Source organism: Chlorocebus sabaeus, chromosome 11 (assembly GCF_047675955.1).
Source record: "Chlorocebus sabaeus isolate Y175 chromosome 11, mChlSab1.0.hap1, whole genome shotgun sequence".
Taxonomy (NCBI): Eukaryota; Metazoa; Chordata; class Mammalia; order Primates; family Cercopithecidae; genus Chlorocebus; species Chlorocebus sabaeus.
The window spans coordinates 114,155,040-114,179,664 of NC_132914.1; the positions used below are offsets into that span (position 1 = coordinate 114,155,040).

At 43.9% G+C, this 24,625-nt stretch overlaps 1 protein-coding gene across 3 annotated transcripts in view; it reads left to right on the forward strand.

Annotated features, from left to right (window-relative positions):
* FBXW8 (F-box and WD repeat domain containing 8) overlaps positions 1-24,625 on the forward strand; it is a 111,820-nt gene that overhangs the window by 78,393 nt on the left and 8,802 nt on the right. For all 3 annotated transcript variants that reach the window (XM_008004857.3, XM_008004858.3, XM_008004859.3), the window contains one exon: positions 14,067-14,194. In XM_008004857.3, the coding sequence (XP_008003048.1) occupies positions 14,067-14,194 (128 nt within the window). The remainder of the gene's footprint in view (positions 1-14,066; positions 14,195-24,625) is intronic.

The following is a 24,625-nucleotide window of genomic DNA, read 5'->3' on the forward strand; positions in this document are numbered from 1 at the left end:
CGAATTGCCTTGTTTAAGAGCATCAGGTTGATGGCGAGCCTCAGGCCTCATAAAGGAAGAGAGAGATCCACTTAGGGCTCTTAGCATCATTCTATGTATTTGGACATATTTCCTAATTTAGGTCTGAAGTACTTGGCATTTGATGGCAGATTGTATTAAGCGGCACACGGCGTGCATCCTAATCAGGGAGCTGTGAGTGAAGTAATCCAGGAGGCTGGAATGCGCGTGACAAGGACGCTTGCTTGGCGCTGCTGCCTCAGCTTACATCACGCTGGAAAATCATCACTAACGTCTCTTATGATAATTATTCCCCACACACAGACGTGAAGAGACTCTGGATTGGTTGCTCGCACTCATCACGAGTTGAAATATCTGTCTGGGAGAGCCTTTGGAATCAGCAATGCAGTGCGCATAGATTGTGGCCACATTCTCCCATACCTCCACCCAAATAGGAAATCCATCTTTCCTTTTGTTTGAGATTCTAGTTCGGAGAAGAAAAAAAACTTGGTAGTTTACAAGCAGAATGAAAATGAAATTAGATATTTACTTTGTGAACTTTCAATTTTTTTATTTTAAAATATTTAAATGGAAAGTTCACAAAGTAAATGTCTAATTTCATTTTCATTTTTACCTTAACATTTAACATTTTTAATGTTTATCTGCTTCCTGGGGAAGTGTAGAGAGAGAACTCGTGGAGACCAGCTTTCTGGGCTGTTGAGTGATGCTGACTCCCAAAGGGTCCATTGTTGTCGTGAAGGTTGCCGTCATTGTTAATGAATGCTTATTGAACACATGCTGCGTGTGCAATATCTGATTGGCACTGGCAACAGAGAGATGAGTCAAATATCACATCTGCCTCGGGGATTATAGCCTTGTGGTCCTTAACAGCGACTTGGCGATGTAAAGGAGACATGTTGAGATGCACACGAGGTCATAAAGAAGACCTTCATGATGAACGTGGTGAAATCCAGACTGACAGAAAAACATATAGATAAATAAATGAGGAATGAACATTCAAATGCATTTTGTACTGTTTAATATTAAAATGGTATCCATAGTTGATATAATTGTAGTATATGGTTAATAATAAATAATAAATACAATTCTTCTGATTTGTGAAAACCCTGAAGCACCTCCACAGAGCCCTAGAGTTTCTCAAGACAGAGCGAGAAACATCTGGCTTAGAGGCCTTTGAGGACTGGACCATCTCTGATACTCTGTACAACTGATGGGTTTTTCTGTGAAAAGTGTCTTTTGGAATATTGCTTATTACAGAAGCTATGATCTTTAGGATCTCTAGGGATCCTGGAAGGGAGTGATAAAGTTATAGAATGTAAATATAGGGGAAAGTTCCTTTCAGCTACTGTCAGGGTAGCAGTTGCATCACCACTGAGACTGAGCAAGGGTTCTGCAGTCAGGTAAGCCTTAGGCAAGTGACTTGCCTTGGCGTCCCCATGTGGATACTGGAGCTAATACCCAAGAAAGAGGTAACGTGCTTTGTATGTGGCTGGTGCTCAGCACTTGTTAGGTTCCTCCTTCACCAGCCATCCCCAGCAGCTTTGGTGTCAGGCTGGAGTTCATCAGGCAAAGCCTGGGAGAGAGCAGTCCAGGCAGAGGCAGCAGGGCCTGTGGAAGGCGGTCCCACCGGCTGGAAGCAGTGCCGGGTATATTCAGGCCTGCAGGAGCCCTGCTGAAGCCATACCTGTAGGGATAGCGGCCCATGCTTCTTCACAGGATTCACTTTCCCAAGAAATTTGTTGTTTTGTTTTTTTGAGAGACGGAGTCTCGTTCTGTCACCCAGGCCAGAGTGCAGTGGCGCCATCTCGGCTCACTACAACCTCTGCCTCCCAGGTTCAAGCAATTCTCCTGCCTTAGCTTCCCTAGTAGCTGGGACTACAGGTGTGTGCCACCATGCCCAGCTAATTTTTATATTTTTTAGTAGTGACAGGGTTTCACTACATGTTGGCCAGGCTGGTCTCAAACTCCTGACCTCAGGTGCTCTGCCCTCCTTGGCCTCCCAAAGTGCTGGGATTATAGATGTGAACTACCGCGCCCAGCCCCCAAGAACTGTTTTAAAAGAATGCATTTATAGCAGAATGAGACAGGTCAATTTAGCTTCCATGCAGAACTAATGCAATAAGCTAATGTGAATGCTGTCACTTCATATGAAACCCTTCAAGATGTGAAGCCTTATTGGAGAGGGCTGGCACCAAGTCTTAAATGTCTTTTGTCTTTATTCACACTTGCTTAGTTCCTGTATGCCAATAACATCTACCATTTTCTAATTTTTAAAGGAATTATTCAGTCTTCTTGAGACTGAGCAAGTTTACAGAACCATTTAGATTGAAGAATATGATGTTCATTGCCTTTCTTCTCTTTTGGCTTTCAAATTAAGCTTAGAATGTTATTTAGAGCCTGATTTTTCTTCCCTGATGATTGACGTGGAATTTACTTCCTGGTTTACCATCCTACACCATAGAAGAGAATGAACTTAGCGCTAACTCCGTTTATTTCACCTTCACAGATGGGTATGGCTTTGGTTTGTTTGTGCCAGATGAGCCTGGGAGTAAATACTGCCCAGGCATTGTTAGTGTTAAAAATCAGCTCGTTCTCCAGTTCATGGGGAGCTAAGGGAGCCCTGTTGGAAATGTCTGCCTTTGTTCCAGAGGTGAAAACACTAGTGCTGCAGAAGAGGCTGTGTGCTTCCCCTGCGTGTCCAGACAGTTGAGACTGATGTTGGTTTGGGTCAGAGTAGGAGCAAGAGGGCACTCAGCAAATGGCCCATGTGAGTTGAATTTCTGAGTATTTAAAACATTTTACTGTTTTCAAAATACACATCGTGGTTTAGACTCACAAAATATTACCAAGTAGAGAACTTTAACTTTTTATTCAGCACACAGATGACTATGATTTATTAATTTCCTCCGCACTTCAGTCTTCTATAAGGCACTGTGTTAGAGAGGGGGTTTGTAATTATCAATTATTGAGTTGCAGATGAATCCTTCTAATGGCCGCAAAGTTACTCTTTAAAGCATTCCCTCAGTGTGTTATTAATTTACAGGGTAAATCCCCTTTGTAGAGAGCAAAGGAAGACTCCTGCTCAGCCCACATCTGAGCAGTCACATCCCAAACTAAGGGACTCGGGAGGAGCCATGAGGCTGAAGGTGCATTAAAATGAGGAGGCAGGCTGTGTCCAGGTAGCTGCTTTGCCAGACCTGGCTTCCAGCCTCAGCTTGCCTCTGCTCAGAACTGTGCCAGGGACATGGGATGACCAACTGGCCCCAAACTGAATTCCTCATCCAGATTTCTTTGGGTCTTTGCAGGGTTAGGCCATCTGGCCCAGGTGGCTTCTTTGCACTGTGCTGTTTCCTTGGGTTGTGAACTCTTAACTGTGATCTCAAGATCATAGTAAGTTTTAAAAGTATGTTGAAAATGACATGAAAATAATGCCTCCCCGAGTGCATTTCCTCTTCCTGGCTTGCGCCTGCCCTTTCCCCACCTTTATACTCTTGTGGCACCTGTCCACCTGTCAGTGCCCCTCCTCACGGTCCACTTCAGGTTTTCTCAGAGCACTGGCTGCATGGCGAGGAGTATGGGTAAGGCCCCGGTGCCCGTCTTCAGCGTGGCCTTCTGGACTGTGGGGAGTCGGGCCCCATCTTAGCTCCCAGCTGTCTAGTCCTGTGCTTCCTGAATGAGCCCCTTGCTCCAGCCAGACCTCCAGCCAGGCTAGCACCATCCTGAATGTGCCACATTCATTCCTGACCGGGGACTGGCAGTAGCATCCCCTCTTCCTCTCCTGTCCCGCCATGTCCTTTTGAAAGAGTCCTACTTACCAGAAGCAGCCTTACCAACTATCTGCCTCTCATTGAGCATCAGAGCTCTGGCCCTGAGCTTGTACAGAACACGGGATCTGCAGCTCATTTTTTCATACCAGCACCGCCCAGCACTATTGCTTCCCCAGACTGGCAGCAATTTGGAAGCAGGAAGTAAGAATTGATAGCTGGATAATACTTACCACTGTCATGGCTGAAGGTCTTCGTTAGCCTGAAAGGCAGTATAGGTAAGCACAGGGGTTCTCACATGCCAGCATGCTTCAGAATCTACAGGAGACCTGATGAAACCACTGATCACTTGCCCCACCCCCAGAGCTTCTGACTCAGTGGGTCCAGGGTGGGGCCTGAGAATTTGCATGTCTAACAAGTGCCCAGGGCAGCGGAGGCTGCTAGTCCTGGGACCATACTTTGAGCACCCTGGGGTAGAGGTTTAAAGAGCATGAGCTTTGAGCCCACCCACCCAGGTTTGAATCCTCGTGCCAAAACTTCCTAACTGGGCAAGAGGTTTGAGCCCTCTGGGGCCCCATATTCTCCTGTGTAAAGGGAGTAAAATCATGGGACCTACCTTACAGCATTGTGGGGTCAGGTGAGATAACACATCATAGCAGTGTTTTGCATGTAAGAGAATATTATAAATGTTAGCTGTTATTAATTATTTTGGCAGGACAGGAAAGACACTGTGATATGGTCGCAAAGTGGCATAGGAATAACATGAGTTGGGCTCTACCTAGTGCCACCTCAGCTCCTTTTGTTGCCCATGTAATTCGGGGCCAGCTACTCAAAATGATTTAAGCTTCAGTTTCTTGATGCACAAAATGGAGGCAGGAGTATTTGTCTTCTCTCCCTCTGGGTGGTTGTGAGTTTCAAATGGAAGGATGTTCTGAAGGGATTTGTGTGAAAGGCATGTCCTGGGTATTACGAAGAGCTCATATGTGTAGTGTTGGTTTATGTGCAGCATGCTGCTAAACACATGTCTCTGCCACACCTCATGCCCCGTGTAGAGTGAGTAGAGGTGGTTATGCCTTAGGTGGCTGGGAGGAGCCCCTGGGTGGACCTGCTGCCCTCCACCAAAGGCCCTGATTATTCACTGTGGCTTCCCAGTCTCCCCCTGGGGCTATTTGTTTCAGTGATCTGATTTTAGCTGCCTGCCTGCCTTCTTCTAGAAGCTTTTGTCCAGTTTAACTTGGGGCCAAACTAGAAGTTGCCAGGCTAGTCAAAAGAAAATCGATAATCAAGCTAGTGTAATATACTGAATTTCATGTACAATGTTCACTAAGTCCTGTTGGCATACAGATACTTGTACATTATGAGCATCTCATAGTAACCTTTTCATTTTCAAAATAGTATGCAAGTTGCCTTTAATTTTAAAGAGTCCCAGCTACTCGGGAGGCAGGAGAATGGCGTGAACCCGGGAGGCGGAGCTTGCAGTGAGCTGAGATCCAGCCACTGTACTCCAGCCTGGGCGACAGAGCGAAACTCCGCCTCAAAAAAAAAAAAAAAAAAAAAAAAAAAGAGTTCACTTCATAGTTTGTAGCCTCAGTTTTCACTCCGTAAGATAGATATAATAACTTTCTCTTGGTGATTCTTTCCATGTGGTCAGTGTTCATGGCATTTTAACGCTGCCCATGCTCTCTGTGGGGATGAGGCCTGTTGGGAGAGAATGAAGGAGGGTGTGAGGATTTTTAGCTCTCAGTCGTACATTTGCACGATGGTTATCATCTCTTCACTGGACTCACTGCTCTGACATGAATATTCCCTGTTTGTGTTATGTGAGTATTAACCAGGTCTTCCTAATCACACTTCTTACCCTTACACCAGCACTGAGATGAAAATGATCCCAAAGCAAAGAGAGAGCCGTATTCTGCTCACTCCATAAAGTAGACCTGGCCTTTCTTTATTATTCCCAGTGCCTACAGACGTGCTGAGAGAGAGAGATTGGCTGGTTTGGATGGTTTTTGCCTGGATTTGTACCCGAGTGTACGCTTGCTCTGTGGGTTCCTTTCAGGCTTAGGTCACAATAGGTGTTGGTTTGGCCTCGCTCCGGTCCTTTGTAGACATCTGCCCACATCACAAAGCCCCCACGTTTGGCACAGCCCGCAGCAATTGGCACTGCCTCCCCGGGAAGAGTCCAGTCCTGGAACAGCGGGGGTTGCAGGTGCATTGGCACGTGGTGGTAGAGAGCGCACACAGGCCTTGCCTACCCAGCGCCTGGCGACGCTCAGCAACACCGTCCCATCCCTGAAATATCTTGGCCTCGTGGGCTTGTCACTCCAATTAAAACTTAAACATGAAAGCGGCTCAGGCTGCTTCTCCCTTTGTGCTGAATTTGAGCATGGACGGTGCCAGAAGCATGTCATGGAGACTGTTAAGGGGTGCCATGTTGCAGGGAGCGTCAGGAGTGTCAGGGATCCATTTCTTCAAGATTAGCATCTTGTTGGTTGCTGCTGCAAAGTGCACCTGAAAGGCAAGTTTCTGTTTGCCAACAGAAAGTCACCTTTGGGATGGTGGTGAAAGTCATTTTCCACATGTTCACAGATACGGCCGTGTTACCAAGCCTCACGCTATGACTTATCTCTGGCAAGGACTTACAAAATAGTCTCTCTGGCTGATTGTCAAAAATTACATCATATCGGAGTAAACTGCTTTTAAATCAGACATCCATTATTCATGTATATTAACTGCTTTTTTATTTTTTTTATTGGCTGTTTTGTGTATGATTTACTCTTTTCTCACTGGCTCCCCCTCTCTCCCCAGTTGTCTTTCTCATCCCTGTTTTTTTAAGGTCTTAGCTCATCTGTGAATTTATAGAGACTGTTCATCTAGCTTTGTGCATGAACACTGATATGCACACCTTGCATTTTTGTAGTTCAATTCCACATTTCTGTGGATCTTACTTTCGTTGGGTCAGAATAGCAACGTGGGTCGTTTACATGAGTAAATTCTACCATGAAGATGTATAGGACTTTTTCTTTTGTATCTTTTGTTTTTTAAAAAGGAGCATCACTAGTCTTGTACTAGAAGATCTGTACTGAATAAAAGTGTACCTGGCACTTAGCAAACAGCTATATACATTGCAGTTGGTGGACAGCAAATAGACTTTGTGTGTCCATTTCTATTTGTGAAGCCTGTCTTTACTGTAAGGCCAGCATAGCAGTCGCCTGTAAGAGGCAGATACACGCAGACATGTGCAGTGTGTATTCATCTGCTCATTCTTCCATCAAGTGTATACTGAACCCCTCCTATGTGCCAGACACTGCACAGGTATCCAAAGGAGCTTCTGTTCCTTGCACACAGGGGTGGGGTCGCACCTTGCGCATCTGGCATCTTCATGGTTATGGTACTTTTTCCTGATTCATGGCATTTGACTGGTTGGAATAAAGACTAGGTACAGATTATTCTGTGTATTTAACCCCCAAATCAGCACTGTTGTTTTTGCAGACAGCATCTACATTCTTTTATGCCCATTACTTGAATCTTTGTTGACTCAGACCCTCTTTCTGGAATGATTTTCTGTCTCCTAAAAGTGCATTCTTTAGAAGTTTCTTTCATAAGGACTTGGTCACAAGTGTTTTCTGTGTTTCTTTCTTACGGCATCTTCATTACATCCTTATCCTTTAAAGGTAGTTTTGCTAGTCTTTTATAGTTCTAGCTCGACAGTTATTTTCGCTCAGCCTTTGAGGGTGTGACTGGTTTGCCTTCCACTGACACTACTGAGTTGGCTGTCAGTCTGCCATTCTCTTTTAGGACTTTCTTTCCTTTTGACTGCTTTTAAGATCTTCTCCTTGTCTTTAATTTTCTGTGGTTTCATGCCAGTGTCTCTTTGTGTGGATTTATTTATTTTTATCCTGTCTGGGATTTCTTGTGTGTCCCTCCTTTCAGTTGTAGAGAATTCTCGGTCCTTATCTTATTGGAAATGTATCGCGATGCTCTGCGTGGAGCTCAGGGGAGGTGTGCGTGAAGGCAGCTTCTCCCCTCCTTCGTGCTGCTCACTGCCCGTTCAGATTTCCCATCTCTCTTTATGTTGCATTCCGCATAATTCCTCAACTCTGTATTCCAGTCCACAGTTTCTCTCTCGGACTTATTTCTTGCTTATCTCATCCATTGACTTTTTAATTTCTAGAAATTTTCTGCTTTATTTTTCAAATCTGCTTAATCCGATTTCCTACTTTTTATCCTCTCCCTCTTTAATCTGTCAACATTTTCAGCATGCTTATTTTGTATTCTTTATTTGATCTTGCCTGGAAGTCTAATTCTCCTTGTTTTTCTGTCTCACATATGATAAATCATTTCTTGCTGTATTTGGATTTGTTTTTTAATTGTGAGCTAATACTCAGTTGATCTTGATTTGTAGGTTTCTTAAAGGGGCCTGAGTTGAGATTGTTTCCCTCCTGAGAAGATTCTGCCGAGGTACCAGGAGGTATGTTACCAACCCGAAAATACTTTATTAGGCTTGGGTTCTTTGAGCCTTGCAGGTGGTGTAAACTCAAACCCAGAACCTGTGTGGCAGCAGACATGTGACTGCAGACTGTTTTCCACCCTGAACTGAACCTGAGGCAGAGAAGTTTCTGGGTAAGCTCTCTGCACCAATAGATATTTTCCCCCTCTTGCTCGCTTTTTACTGAATATATGTAGCCCTGCAGGGACCCGACTGTAGATTCTACTTCATGCTGGGCAGACACTTGGTCTCCTGTTTCCCCAGCTCTCCAGGCTCCTGACACTAGAGGGGGAGCCCAAACTAGCCCCTGGCTTGAATGCTCTCTTACCTTCCTGGGTTTCGTGCTCTCTTCATTTTGGGCTCCTGTGGATTTCTCTGATTGCTTATTAAACAGAATGTCTGAAGGACTGTTTGATGTTAGGCTGAGTCTTATCCAGCATGGTCACTGTGAATGGCAGGGTTTTCCAGACATTCTTGTCTGCCATGTTGTCAGAGGTGGGACTGTCAGACTGGAATCAGTTGGGGCACTCTGGCATCTGGATAGTGTGAAGAGATCTCTGTGGAACCATCTTCTATTTGGGGTAGGATGGAGCAGTTCCTTTCACATACCAGCCGCAAGATCCAGGAGTGGAGGAAGGTGTTATGCACTAAAAGCAACATCTGAATATCTTTGGGGTCTGAGGCTATGGGAAGCTCTGGATTTGCCTGGCATTGTGTACCAGTCAGTGAGCCTCCAAACACAAATGCAGGCACTTAGTGAGATGCGGGAATGTGTAACTGACACTATACCTGGCATGTGCTGCCCTTTAATAATTGCCACATGAATGAATGAATGATAGGATATCTCTGCTCCCAGGAACCTTAGAGTTGAAGCCTAGGAGAGTGTTACAGTGTTTGGTGTGATGCGGTGTGGTGCTTGGTAATAGTGCTGCAGAGCCTCCCCTGACCTGCTGGAGTCACCGCCTCCTCCCCTCCAGTATCTGAGAACCACAGATCTAGGGAAGAGCCGGAAGAAGATAAGACACAGGTCAGGGTAGCCTTGTCAAAACACCATGTGACACGTGCAGACAGCAAGGACTCTCAGCACTGACCAGGGGAACGGGCACTGTGTGCCAAGGACATCACGGAGAAGCGAGCACAAAGGCAGCTGGAATGGACAGAAAAGGAGAGCAGGCGGTTTAACTGCCTCACCGCCCAGCATCTGGCTTCTGATCACGACTTCCCCGTTCAGAAGAGCCACATTATGTGAGGTAGTGATGGAGACAGGTTACTAGGGATCAGAAAAGAAAGTGGGTAGATGGTGTCATCTCCAGGAAGTGTAGTCGCATCTTCCTCTCTTGCCTCTTCTCTTAGACTCTGCTCAGCCCAGCACAGCACCTCCTAACCTTTGGCTCTCTTTGCCACTTCCCTTTTTTAAATGGCGGCCAACAAATCATCTTCAATTGAAAAAGCTTTTAAAATGCTGTCGTCTTGTAAGGAGGCCTTCCGACTCCTCCTGAGCTCTCTGGACAGACAGTGCTGGGCTTCTGGGGAGCTGAGCCAGCTGCTGGGATGGTGGTTGTTGGTTTAATGCCTGTAGCAGGTATTTGAGTATGAAGACTCAGTATTTCAATAAAATTAAAACACAGAGCTCCTTTCCTCATTCGTCAGTATAGGACCAAAATTCTGGGAGGGTCAGGCTCTATAATCTCTTCACAGTGATTTCAGTATGCAAGTGGTTCATGATTAATTATGAGGGTGATAGCCCCCAATTTAGGAAAAGCTTGCAGTGTTAATCCATTTTTTACTGGGTGAAGGAAGAAGCTGGTCTGCCTTGAACTCACCGCCCCCCCCACAACCCCCCACAGGGACAAGAGCCATCTCTCAGCTCTTTCCTTCACAGTGCCTGGAAAGCCAGTCCAGGCCACACCTGGATGCTGCGGGGCCTGCCTGCCCACGGCGGTGGCTGATGCCTTCCAGTTGTTGGGCCTGTGGCTGGTGTCTCCTTCCTGACTCTGGACCGCTACCCCTGCTGCTTAAGACACCAGCTGCCAGGACAGGGCTAGAAGATGGTTGGTGAGTCTCCTCAGAGAGGCAGGCCCCATCTATGGAGGAGCAGGACAGCTGGCGGTCAGGCCCCAGCTGGGGAAGAGGCGAGCTCTGTCAGCTGGCAGCAGGCTGGGACTTGTGCACGTCACCCAGCGTCCCTGCACGTTCATTCCAGTGCCTAGAAGATGATTGATAAATATCTGTTGGCCGGCTCTTGAATGAATTACAGCATTATTTATTTTATCTAAAAATTAGAAACAATCCATATAGAATTGTGTATCCACAGAGAAATTCTACACAACCATTAAAAAGTACAAGATCTATCTATAGGTACTGCCACGTAGGGAAAAGGAATTGTGAAATAATCCCATTTAGGAAAAAAAATGTGTATACACACAGAGACAGATGTGCAGAAGAAAAGTCTAGAAGTATATATATCAAACTGTTAAAAGTGGTGATTTCTGAGAGATGAATATACAGAGGGCTACCACTTTCCTTATAGAATTCTGTTATGTTAGAATTTGTTGTAAGATGTATCATATTTGAAATCAGAAAAAGATTTTTAGAAATAGATTTCAGATACATCAGAAACACTGACAAAATTGCAAGTTAAGATTCTAAGACTAGGATTTATGGAAATACTTTAAGGTCTCTAATTAAAAAAAAAACAGATGAATAGAGAACTTTCTGCTAAAGTTATTTTTAAAAATAGTGCTTGCTTTTCCCCCATTGTCTTCTAGGTCTACCTGGAAGCCAAAGAGGAGGAAAAATTCTCTGTGTCATGCATTTCCTATAGTACCATTGTAAAGGACACAACCAGCCTCAACATGGTTTAGCTGTTTTAGCTAATTCTTACAGAAACATCTAATGCCTGCAAAAATTTGCTCTGTAATCACTGTTCAAGTTCTTCTCTAATATATGCCTGGTACTTAAAAGGAACCATCCTCAACATCATCTTTGGCAGCCACATTAGTGCAGAATATTTTCTCTGGGATTTGAGCTGGGGTAGGTTTTTCCAGCATATCTGTGCACCTCTGAGAATGAGTCAAGTGGCCATGGGTTGAGACTCACCCAACTAGGGCAATAAAGAGAAAAATTAGTCTAATGCATGGTCTTAACAAGAGGGAGAATGTGAGCATGAATAATTAATCTCACTAGTCTATGGCAATCAGATAAAATGAAGTCCCATTTGCTCAACCTTATTAAAAGAGAGAGAGTACGTGGGAGGGAGGGAGAAATGGTAAAGGTCGTTAAGGGACTTGTAACATGGAAAGAACTGCCTTTGAGATGGGTAATGTGTTTTCTAATCTCTGTGGTCTTTAACTAAACGTCATGGTAAAGGTACTCTTCAGATAGTTCTGATTCGTTGAATTATTAAACATTTTAGAAAACACTGGACTCTGGACTAACTTAGATGTCTTTATGATGAATTTGCAGAGAGTCTTTTTGGAAAGGGATTACATCTCACTATATCACTAAGAAATAATTTATCCACTTGTCAAAAAAGAACAACTGGAAGACATAAAGACACATGAACCTACTCAGTATCAGATTTCAGTTCTTAGATTTACCATCAACATGTTACTGACTTAAAGGCCTTACCTTCCTGCTACAGAAGTTGAAGTATTTTAAAAACAAGAGAATATTGAGTCCAAATTTTTGAACACTCTAATGATAAGTATATGCAGAATACTACTTTTATAATAGAATGTGAGGTTGCTCTTTTTATTTCTCCCTCCAGGTGCTGATTTTATATAATTTTTAGGTTATTCCCTGAAAATAAGAGATTTGGTTATTTCTGTATACTTACTTGGAAGAATAATCTTACTCTTGATATTTTTAAATTGTTGAAATTTTCTGCGTCAGAAATTTTTCTTTTCAACTGCAATTGTTCTCTGTAGTCTTTATGGATTAAGAGGGCATTTTAAATTTTGAATTTGTCCTTTTTCCTTCTAGATGCTGTTAGCAATAGTTAATATTATAGTGTTGTTTTGACCATTAGAAACTTCCAAAGATTCACTGGTTAGAAGTGTGTGTTGACAGGATTGATTATTTTCAAGGTAGAGAATATTTAATTTATTATTAACTTCTCAATACTAAAGTAAAAATCTGTATCCTGGTAAGTGATAAACGTATAGGTTGACAAGAAGAAATGTACATCATTTCCATGTGTGTGCTGAAAGGATAAATCTTTCTACAAAATATTACTATTAAAACCTTTGGCTGGGGCCAAGTGTGGTAGCTTATGCCTATAATCTCAGCATTTTGGGAGGCTGAGGTGGGAGGATCACTTGAGGTCACAAGATCGAGACTAGCCTGGCCAACATGGTTAAACCCCCTCTCTACTAAAAATACAAAAATTAGCCAGGCGTGGTGGCGGGCGCCTGTAATCCCAGCTACTCAGGAGGCTGAGGCAAAAGAATTGCTTGAACCCAGGAGGCAGAGGTTGCAGTGAGCCAAGATCGCGCCACCGCACTCCAGCCTGGGTGATAGAGTGAGACTCAGTCTCAAAAACAAAAGCAAAAAAAGACCAAAAACCTTTGGCTGGGTGCAGTGGCTGATGCCTGTAATCCCAGCACTTTGGGAGGCCAAGGCAGGAGGATCGCTTGAGCTCAAAAGTTTGAGACCAGGCTGGGCAATATAGTGAGACCCCTTCTCTACTTAAAAAATTTTTTAAAAAAGAAAGAAAGATATCAGCAGGCCGTGGTGGCACACACCCATAGCTCCAGCTACTCGGGAAGCTGAGTGGGAGAATTGCCTGAGCTCAGGAATTTGAGGCTACAGTGAGCTATGATGTTGCCACTGCACTCCAGCCTGGATGACAGAGCAAGACCCTGTCCCCCCACCCCCTCAACAAAACCAAAAACTTTTGAGTTCATTAATTTAGAAATATCAACATGATCGCTAGGATAGAAAGTATGCTCAGAACTTGGTGTGTTTGCGTGTGTGTTAATGAGGAGCCTTCTGAATGTGAATCTGGGGCAAGGACTGTGTCCTCAGCACCTACAACAGTGACTGACACATAGCAAGCACTTAATGTTCTTTGAATTAAGTTGAATTGAATTAATACTGTTAAAGCAAAAAACATAAATTTCCCCCCGCTAGACAGAAGACATGAGGTGTTCTAATATAACAATGCATCGTCTGGAAATCAGGGGTACCTTCTTATTACTTTCATACCCTACGGAACAGAGCATCCTAAAACTAGCAAGCGGAGAGTGAAGAGAGAAGTGTTTGGAAGTGAGTTTGTGTTTTGGTTTGTAGTTCAGTCCGAAGGAAGCATCCAGTGGCTAACTATACAAGCTTCATCTTCCTGGTCCTTGTACTATTCCTTCTTTTCTCGCCTGTGTTGTAAATTCAGATGAGAACTCATGCTGGCTCATCTGCAAGCTTCCTGATGCCTTGCGAGCTTTCCCATTCATTCCAAATCAGAAGCAGTCAGTGGCCCCATCGTTTCCAGACAGCTTTCTCTTTGTTAAGAAATTAGAATACCTGATTTCCCCGCGTTTTCCTTGTGGCCTGAGTGTGCACCTTGGCCTGAGAAATTCACGGGATTTCCTTCTCTCTTCCTTTGCATTTCTTTTTGGCACTCTAATAGCCATGTCCCTATACTATCAGTAACCTGAAAAAGATCAGGAAATTAAGTGGCAGAACATCTTCACGGGAGCTGAGTGGTAAGGATCATGCCTTCCACGATGGTGAAATGAAAGTGTTTGATGTTGGCCTGGTGTATGGAATTGTAGGCCCACACATTTCTCTTCCTCTCTCAGATCCTGGTATATAGCCTGGAAGCAGGACGCCGCCTCTTGAAGCTGGGTAACGTTCTCCGTGACTTCACGTGTGTCAACCTCAGCGACAGCCCTCCCAACCTCATGGTCAGTGGCAACATGGACGGGAGGTACGTGAGTTGGAAGGGCATTGCCTTGCATCCCCACGGCTTCGGCCAAGGCGTGGCCACCCGGCCCCCACTGCGCTGCTCACACTGCCCGGTTCTCATTCAACAGCTCTGCCCACCTGAGTTCAGCCCCGATCCCATAAACACTCTAGACTCGGAGAACAAAGTCCTGTATTAGGTAATAGTTGGATGTCACTATGTCTCTGCTTCATTTCTGAAGCACCACGGGAAGGTTTTCTTTCAAGCCATTTGGTGGACGCAGTTGGTAGAAGGTCCAGGGAGACCACTTGGAATATCTTTTGTCCCCCTGCTGCAGAATTTGTTTGGCACTTAAAAGCTCACTTTCTGATATTAAAAACAATAACCTAAGGGATGAATCATGTTCAACAAAATAGGGTTTCCTGCCAAATGATGTCAAGAGTGTATTTCAGAACCTGGTGGTGTCCCTCTGGCGATGGAGGGAAAGGGAGACTTCATGTGAACAGATTCCAGTTTCTATTTAGCTGATTAGCAGCCTTCTCTTTAACGCACTGGCTTAGGGAGTCAGCTTTTCCCGGTACAGGGGCCTGTGCCAGCCGCGGGCACCCCAGGAACCATCAGCAAGAAAGGATTAAAGTGTTTGAAAAGACCCTCTGAGTCCAAATTTTAGGTTTCTCCCCCCTTCCTCTCTCCTTGTTTTTTCTTTTCCTTTTCTTTTCTTTCCTTTTTTTTTTTTTTTTTTTTTTTTTTTTTTGGCCGGTTATCTGTTGTGTCTGATCAGTGCCCTGAAGAGAGGTAGCATGGCTGAGGGCCAGGGGCGGCTGGTGCCCCCTCCCCTGGGCCCGGCCCCGGGCTGCAGGTGGCGGGCTGCTCGGAGGCGGGTGTCAGATCGTGAGGCGGGTACTCCTCTGTGCCAGATCCCAGGCCTCTGTCCCGCCAGTGCAGCAGCTTGCAAAAATAGTTATTCTGTCAAACAATATTTTCAACTCCCGACCTTCACCCCTAGATACCCGCCCCCAACTTAGAGCAAGGAGATGATGTGAGTATGCTTTACTGGGGAGAAAAATAATCATTTTTCTTCAAGAACTCCAAAAATGCCCGATGTTCTGGTGCTTGAGAACTGAACTCCTCAGTGTGTCTGGGCACGCACTGGGCTAGCTCTCTTTAGAAACTAGGCTTGATAAGTGGCCCCACATGTGGCATGGCAAAAGAATCAAGTCAGTTTGTAGTTCTAATCCCGCATTTTAGTTTCCAGGTTGAGCTATGCAGAGGCTCCACGCTCCTCTCCCAGGATCTCCACACAGGGGCCTGGCAGCTGCTTGTTTTTGAGGAGAGGCGATGTGGAGGGCTCTTTGGGATGGTAGATGATGCTCAGAGTGTGCTTGCAGTGTGAACATTTATATCTTCAGCCACAGCTTAGGCTCACTGGAAACCAGAAGGGTGTTACAGAGAAGAAACCTCTGCTTTCTGCATAATTTCAAAAATATTAAGAAAAAAATTCTACAAAGTTCCAAAAAGCAAAACTTGAATTTGCAGCAAGCCAGGTACTATGTTGAATCATAATGAAGCTCTGTGTAGGCATTGTATTAGGTATTATTAGTAATCTAGAGATGGTTTTTATGGGAGGGTGTGTGTAGGTTATATGCAAATACCACACCACTTTATATGTAAAGGGGGACTTGAGCATCTGTGGATTTTGGAATTGCAGGGGGTCTTGGAACCAATCCCCTGTGGATACTGAGGGATGACTGTACACACTCAGGAAAGCTGACTTTTCCTCTGGAGCAGGGTGCCTTGTTATGTGGGTGCCAGAGAGGTGTTCCGTGCATAGTGTCAGAGGGCTCTCTGGTCAGTTTGCAGTCCAAATTTGACTATGTTAAGTCCATTTTATTAGTAAGCCAATGTTACATTTTTTAAAAAATGCTCTGTCTCTGTGGATGAAAAGAACAGACTAGTGACTTAGAGTTGGAGGTGGGGCATCCAAATTGGCATTTAACCAGTGTGAGTCCTAGAGCAGTGCCAGCTGTGTGCCCACTGCTGGTACATTAGGGGCCAGCCATCATATGTAAGAATACTCCCTGAGTCAGGGTTGCTGGGTCAGCAGCTTAGAATTTAGGGGTTTAAAATCTGTTGTTTTAATAAAAATTGCACATCTAGGAAAAAGGAATGAGGAAGCTAGACTAAGTGTGGTAGAGGGAAATCTTGCTTTTTTCCCCCAGAGGCTTAATAGCTATGAATAAGATCTTATTAAAGATGCCGGCCCAGGCTTGTATAGCTTATGTTTTATGTTAAAAGTGGGAGTAAGGGGTCAAATATTATGAAGAGAACTATGTCCTTGGCTGTCACTTACTGACTGATGCAATTTTTTACAAACCCTAGAACCTTCCTATTTTATTTTAAAAACTTAATTCCCACTGCATTCTCTTAGTGCTTTATAAATAACTTGGGAATGAGATGGACTCTAAAGGTACATAAAACTGCCCCAGATTAAGACAAAAATATGTTTTCATTAAAGTAAGGAATCAGTTTTAAGTCGTTTGCAAACATGGGTGGGATTTTGCAAGGAGTTTTATTTTGGGGGTGTGGGGGGACAGTGGACTTAAAGATGAAAAAGTATCTGTCCTATCACTCAAGAAAACCCAGACACTTGAGGTCAGGAGTTCAAGGCCAGCCTGGCCAGATGGTGAAACCCCATCTCTACTAAAATACAAAAATTAGCCACACATGGTGGCTCATGCCTGTAGTCTCAGCTACTCGGGAGGCTGAGGCAGGAGAATCACTTGAACCCAGGAGGCAGAGGTTGTAGTGAGCCAAGATCATACCACTGCACTCCAGCCTGGGTGACAGAGCGAGACTTCATCTCAAAAGATAAAGAAAAACTAAAACAGAGTCTGATGAAGAGCAAGAGAAAGATTGGGGTGGAAACTGAGTTAATGTTAGAGTATGCTTTTCCCTTGCTGGGAGGGAAGGCTTGTAAAGATGGGAGCGGAGAGAAAAGTGAGATTGTGCGTCAGAGTTTTATCAGTGTAGATCAGTGAGTTTTTCTGAATGCATATTTTGTCTCTTCTTGCTAAGACTAAAAAGAAAGAGCAATGAGTAATGGTACGGGGGAGTGATGCACATTGGCGTTAGGACTGGCTGCTCGTGTCCATTCCACTTACAACACACTCTGGTGTTTGGCGGGTGCTAGCACAGTATATTTTCTATTTATTCTAAGATGTATGTTTAAAAAAAAACATTTTCACATCTATGAAATCAGAATGGACTTTTACAATAGCATCATAAAATGGCAGCATTTTTAAAAGTTACACAAAGTAATGATGCTTCTTGGAATCAGTGGCGTTTTCAATGAAATGAAAGTATATATTCACTGAAGGCAACAATGAATTAATAGCTTAGGAATTCACATTTATGAGAAACTTGAATGAGTCACTAAGGAAAAGTCTGCAGGAAGTAATCACTTGTTTTTTTTTTTTGTTTTTTTTTTTTAGTTTAAACCCTGTCTGGGGTTTATTAAACATTTAGAATCTGAATATTTATGTCTTTCACTAAATTTGGAGTTTCCTGCCATTACTTCCTCAAATAGTTTTTCTGAATAATCCCTTTCTCCTCACCTTCTGATAACCTCAATAATGTAAATATTAAACCTTGTGAAATTTTCCAACAGGACACCAAAGCTGTGTTCATGTTCTTTCCCAAATCTTTCTTTCTGTTCTTCAGATTGCATCATCTCTGTTGCTCTAACTTCAGGTTTATGGACTCTTTCCTGTGTCATCTCCATTCTCCTGTTGAGCCTATCCAGTGAATTTTTAATTTCAGATTTCATCTTTTCTTGGTTAAAAATTTCCATTCATGGCCGGGCGCGGTGGCTCAAGCCTGTAATCCCAGCACTTTGGGAGGCCGAGACGGGCGGATCACGAGGTCAGGAGATCGAGACCATCCTGGCTAACACGGTGAAACCCCGTCTCTACTAAGAATACAAAAAATTAGCCGGGCGAGGTGGCGGGCGCCTGTAGTCCCAGCTACTCCGGAGGCTGAGGCAGGAGAATGGCGTAAACCCGGGAGGCGGAGCTTGCAGTGAGCTGAGATCCGGCCACTGCACTCCAGCCTGGGCGACAGAGCAAGACTCCGTCTCAAAAAAAAAAAAAAAAAAAAAAAAAAAATTCCATTCATTTCTTTGTATACATATAGTTTCTGTGTCTCTGCTGAGGTGGTCACTGTCAGCGTTCCCATGTGCTTTACCTTTACTTTGTGGAATATAGCTACAAGTTCTTTAAAGTCGTTGAGGGTTCCCAGACTGGCTTATCTTAGGGTTTACATCTGTTCATTGTCTTTTCCCTTAAGAAAGGGTCACATTGGCCGGGCGCGGTGGCTCAAGCCTGTAATCCCAGCACTTTGGGAGGCCGAGACGGGTGGATCACGAGGTCAGGAGATCGAGACCATCCTGGCTAATACGGTGAAACCCCGTCTCTACTGAAAATACAAAAAACTAGCCGGGTGAGTTGGCGGGCGCCTGTAATCCCAGCTACTCGGGAGGCTGAGGCAGGAGAATGGCGTAAACCCGGGAGGCGGAGCTTGCAGTGAGCTGAGATCCGGCCACTGCACTCCAGCCTGGGCGACAGATCGAGACTCCATCTCAAAAAAAAAAAAAAAAAAGAAAGGGTCACATTTTCCTGTTTGGCTTTTGGTTTGGGGTATGTCAAGTAATTTTGAATTGTATTCTGGACATTGTGGATGTCGTGTTGTATACACTCTGGATCCTGTTATGTAATCCTCCAACGAATGATTTTTGTTTTGTTTTGCTTTTAAACAGGCAGTCACCCTGCTTAGGTTCAGACGGCAAGTTCTGTTTTACCCTCTGTGGGTGGTGACTCCAGTGTCTGTTCGCTTTCCAAAGCTGTTCAGTTTCTTTGCTGTTTTTGGTCTGCGCATGTGCCACTTGGGTTAGTCTGAGGTTTGGCAGTGGTTCACTCTTAGTTGAGCTCTTAAAGCCGTTGCCGTCCTGCTTTGAATCTGTCTCACATAGCCCAGGGATGAGCCTGGGACTTATGTGGGTTTAGACACAGTATTATGTGATCCCTTTCTTGAAGTTTCTCCTCTCTTAATCCTTACACTTTCCAGCCTTCAGGGACTCCTTTCCCTTATAGTTCTTTGGTCAGAAAGATAGAGTTGCTGTCAGAGTTCTACCTGCCTGAATCGACGCCACCATGTAGCATGTGACTGGGGACTGTCCTTGTGGCACAGCCACAAGAAAGAGGAAATAACCCCACAATAACCCTCACCCCTATTCTTTGGGGACTGCAGGGGCCCCTTTTGTTCCTCTGGTCAGAAAGATGGAGTTCTATTGGAGTTTTAGCTTCCTGCACCACCACACAGTTCTGCATGTTGGAGTCCATACTCAGGGCAAGGCTGCAGGAGGAAAAAGGGAAAAAAATGGGAAACTCCTCCCCTATACAGTCACTTCCATGGGTTTGAGTCTCCTCTGCAATCCATCGGCTTGCGTTGACTCCCCAGAGTCCTCAGGTGTTTGTTTTTGTGTTTTGTCCATAGGTTTTGCTGGCAGTCGACAGGAGAGAGGCAGCAGTGGGCTTACTCCGTCCTGGCCAGAATCAGAACGTCCTGCTTTCTTTTCAGTGACTTAAGTCAGCACTGTAGTTGGCAGTCAAGGGCTGTATTAAATGAGGACCCTTCCTATTCTGTAGCTCTCAGTCTTCTTATCTGTGATCTGCTCATTTTCACCAATGCAACTGGGGATCTAGCAGGGAGGAGCTTAACCGTGCTGTGCTATGGAGAACCAAGAGTTGGTGCTAAGGGCAAATGTCAGGCTGTAATTGGGTTACTAAGTCACTGAGCCAGCAAATTCCAGTGTTTTCCCCCATGGTCTCAAGTTTATTTTTTAGCAGCTGTATTGAGATTTAATTTACATGCCACATAATTCACCAATTTAAATCGTACAATTTAGTGTTTTGAGTAGGTCCACAAGGTTGTGCAGCTATCACTACAGTCCATTTTAGAACATTTTCACCCCAAAGAGAAACCCCACATCCATTAGCAGTCACTCACCCTTTCCCTTATCCCCTCCAGCTTTAAGCAACCACTCATCTACTTACTTTCTCTATGGATTTGCCTGAACATCTCCTATAAATGAAATGATGTAATCTATGACCTTTTATGACTGGCTTATTCCACTTAGTATGTGTTTACGATAAACCCAAGTTGTAGCATGTATCGGTACGTCATTCCTTTTTCTGGCCAAGTAATACTCCCTTGTACAGATGTACTACATTTTCTTTGTATCAGTTAGTGGACATTTGGGTTGCTTCCACCTTTCGACTATTATAATGCTACTGTTATCATTTATGTGTAAGTTTGTTTGTGGATGCATATTTTCAGTTCGGTTGGGGAAATACACTGGGAGTGGAATTGCTGGCTTATGTGGTACTTCTATGTTAAACCATTCGAGGAATTGCCAGACTCTTCTATAGTGGCTGTACCATTTTACATTCCCACCAGCACTGGATGAGGGTTCCAGTTTCTCAGCCCCCTCACCAACACTTGCTACTGTCTCAGATTCTAGATTTGCATTTCTCTGACAGCCCGTGGTGATGAATATCCTTTCACGTGCTTATTGCCTGTTTGTATATCTTCTCTGGAGAGATGGCTATCCAAATCCTCAGCCCATTTTTTAATGGGGCTGTCTTTTTATTATTGAGTTATTAGAGTTTTTTTTATATAGCCCAGGTACAAATCTCTCATCAGATACGTGATTTGCAAAATATTTTCTCCCATTCTGTGGGTTGTCTTTTCACTTTCTAGATTGTATTCTTTGAAGCACACAAGTTTTCAATTTTGATGAAGCTCCATTTGTCTGTTTTTTTTTTTTCTTTTGCCATTTGTGCTATCGATGTCATAGCTAAGAAAACGATTTCCTAACCCATGCTCACAAAGATTAACTCCTAAGTTTTCTTCAAAGGGTTTTATAGTTTTGGCTCTTACACTGAGGTCTGTGATCCATTTGGTGTTAATTTTTGTATATGGTGTGAGGTAGAGACCTAAACTTCATTCTTTTGCATGTGGATATCCAGCTATCCTGGCACCATCTATTGAAACGACAATTCTCTCCCCCATTCAATTGTCTTGGCACAACTGTTGAAAATCAATGGACTGTAACTTTGAGGGTTTATTCCGGACTCTCAGTTCTATTCCATTGATTTGTATGTCTTGTGTTCTGGCACTACCACACTTTTGATTATAATACCTCACCCTTTTTAAAATAATACAACAGTAAACTTCCAAATGTCAGGCATGTTGAACGGTGTCACTGTATATGAAAGTAACAATATGTATGTAGGAAATACTCATGACTTAGTTAATAACTAAACGTTTTAGTATTTCCAACTTGGGACCATGTGCCCTTTTCTTGGCATTATATACATTATCATCTTTGTCCACTGGGTGGACTTGTTATGGATCTCAGAATTTTGGTTCAAGACCATCTAATGCTGGTCCAGAAAGGTTCAGTGACCAGTCTGAAAGACTTGTTAATGTTGGCCACATAGAATTGTATGTTCTCTATTCAGAGAACTCTAAACTTCAGAGACACAGCCTTAAAATACAGAGAGCGCTAAGCTTAGCCTAGCTGGATTAAACTGGCAGTTCTACCTGAAAATACATGTTTTTCTAGTTGCTGCTTAAAATGAATCTTTCACTAAGGCCGTCGTCAGTTCTTTGTAGATAAAGCTATTGATTTTGGCCTATAAGGTTATATTTAAAATCCTCTTTAATATTTAATAGCCCAGGTTCAGTGAGAACAAACAGAATCATGTATTGATTTCTTTAAAACAATACTATTTTTAAAATTAATTTGGTCATTTAAAAAAGCCTACATTGTAATACCTTATTGCTGGTTCCCTTTATTTTCTGGGTAGAAATATAGCTGAAGGTCAGGTCCTCCTTAATGAAACTGCCGAGCCAGACACTGAATAGGCTTCAGCTTGCCATCAGTTACAGTGTGCCTCATTATCATATGGGAGTATTTAATCCAAGCCAATAGGAAGCACGCCCTGAGTTGTGACCCCCCAATTACAGAATCTCGGCGCTTGCTTCTTGCCCTGACAAATATAAAGTTGTGTGCTGTGCTCGTGCTACTGCTGCCTGCTGTTAGAGAGAGTGATTGGGGCGTAAATGTTGCATTTGCTCCATCTGCAAGTGTTATAATAAGTTATTCAAAGCTCTTAACACAGGACCAACCAGAGCGTGCCTCCCTCTCGGTTCCAGCACGTTTTCCTGCCCATCAGATGGATGCTCCTCTGTTGGAGTCTTTGGAAGGTTCTGGTGTCTTTTGTTTTAATTGGTGGGCTACTGCCGACTCCTATGGCGTGATTTTCATTAGAGAGGGGCTGGAGAGAGGGAGTGTTGGAACCGTCCTCCAAGCCCAACCATGAATATTAAACATAATACAATTACAGCTTTCAGACCAATTATTTTTTCTTTCAACGGGCAAAGTTGATGAAATACTCGCTAGATGGGGATTCACAATATCTACCATTGGCTCCTCTTTGTCCCTGGAATCGGTTATCTTGGCATATTCTGGTGCCCATTTGCTGTGCTACCTGTTTCCCAGCGTCGAGTATTTGGTTTGAGCGCTGAGCTGACGACGGGCTTTGCCAAGGCGCACGGCATTCGGGCCGGTGCTGCGCGCTGTCAGATGTCTGAGGCAGATACCTGTTCCTTCATGTGAACCTGAATGGCTTGGGTGGACTTAGCACACTGTGCTGCTTCTGTTGACGAGAAGCCAGAGTGGTGCTTCTTTAAGGAGATGTCAGAAAAATGTTTTTCCTTTTTCCCAAGGGGGAGAAGTTCAAGGCTGGTTTCGCCTATTTTTTTTTTCTTAGTGATATAAAATACACTGAGGCCGTATCTTTTGGTTTATTTGTTTATTTTGCTTGGAGCCATCCATGCTGGTATCTAAATACAATAGGAAAACAGATGGCAAACTTTGAACTTCTGGACCAAATTTGTGTTTGCCTTTGTCTCCTTAACAGCCAAACTGTAAATTATGGAGTATAAATATTCAACAGAGGAGCTCTTTATGGAAATCACCATAGCAGAATAGACTCTGATTAACCAAATATGCACTGAAAAGTACTTGGTAAACATTTCCGCTCCCCATTTCCCCAATCCTTTTCAAGTTCCCATTATGGCCTAAAGTCAGAGTTCTCTTTACAGCATTTATACTTTTTCTCTTCCCTGCACACACAGCCCGAGTTCTCTTACCTACGCATGCCTAAGGATAGGTGTCTGTAAATGCGACAGAGGGAGACCTTTGTTTTCAAAGTTGTCTTCAGGCTCTCTCTGCATCTTTCTGCTCCCAGATCCCTGACTGGCAAGTCAGGGACTGAACAGCATCTGTAGCAACGGACCTCTCTATTCACTTGCGTTGCCTTGTCAGTTACACGGCCTAGCAGGAAGAAGAAAGAGTGTCTCCTCTGTGTTCTAAAATGACGTATTGTTCCATCCTGTTTTATTTCACCTTATCTAAGAAATAGATGAAAGTATTATTTTTAAAATTATGAAACAGAACATATGTATGGGAACGTATATAAGGTATGTGTACAGTTTCAAGAATAACCGAGAATGCCCGCGCATCCACCTCTCAGCTCAAGAAAGAGTGTGACCGTTGAAGGCCTCCCGGTCATGAATGAATTCTTGTTTTTTAAACATGGCAGCATCCAAAATAAAACACAAAAGCCTCCTTTATTGCCCTCTTTCTTCTCCAAGGTAATTGTTGTTAATGTTTCAAATATGTGCTTTCAGAATTTGATCTTCAAAATTGTTTGGTTTTATTTAAACAGGAAGTATGCACATTCAAAATGGGCTCAAAAGCAGAGTAACCTAGAGGGCGAAGCGCACCCTCTTCCCAATAGCCTTGTCAGCCTCCCTCTTTGTGATCGCTGGAATGCTGAGCGTCCTCTGGGGCGTCTGCACCCACGCAGCCTAAACGCATGCCCCCCAGCACATGCCTGTGCGCACGGCTGCCAGTCGGCCTGTGTAGTTCTGTCCTGGGTCCCACTGTATGGATGTACCATAGTTGCTTTAACTAACACTCAGTTGATGAGCTAGTTAATCGTGTCACCTACATCCAGTCATTCCAGTTCATCACAGCGAAAAGGTGTCATCTTTCCTTAATAGGTAATGTCTTTTTCTCTCAGGCTGCTTTTAGGACCTCTTTGTCTTTGTGTTTTCCCATTTTTCTAATTATACTCTTAGGTATGTCTTTTGTATTTGATCGTGTGCATGAGTCGGCATGCATGTCTTTCATCAGTTCCGGGAAACACCAGCTGGTAACTGTCCTTCCAGAACTTGGGGCGTATGCTGCACCACCCCTTCTGTCCCTCATGTCTCTTATCACGGTTTTCATATTTATCTCTTTCTGCTCCATTCTTGGTAATTTCT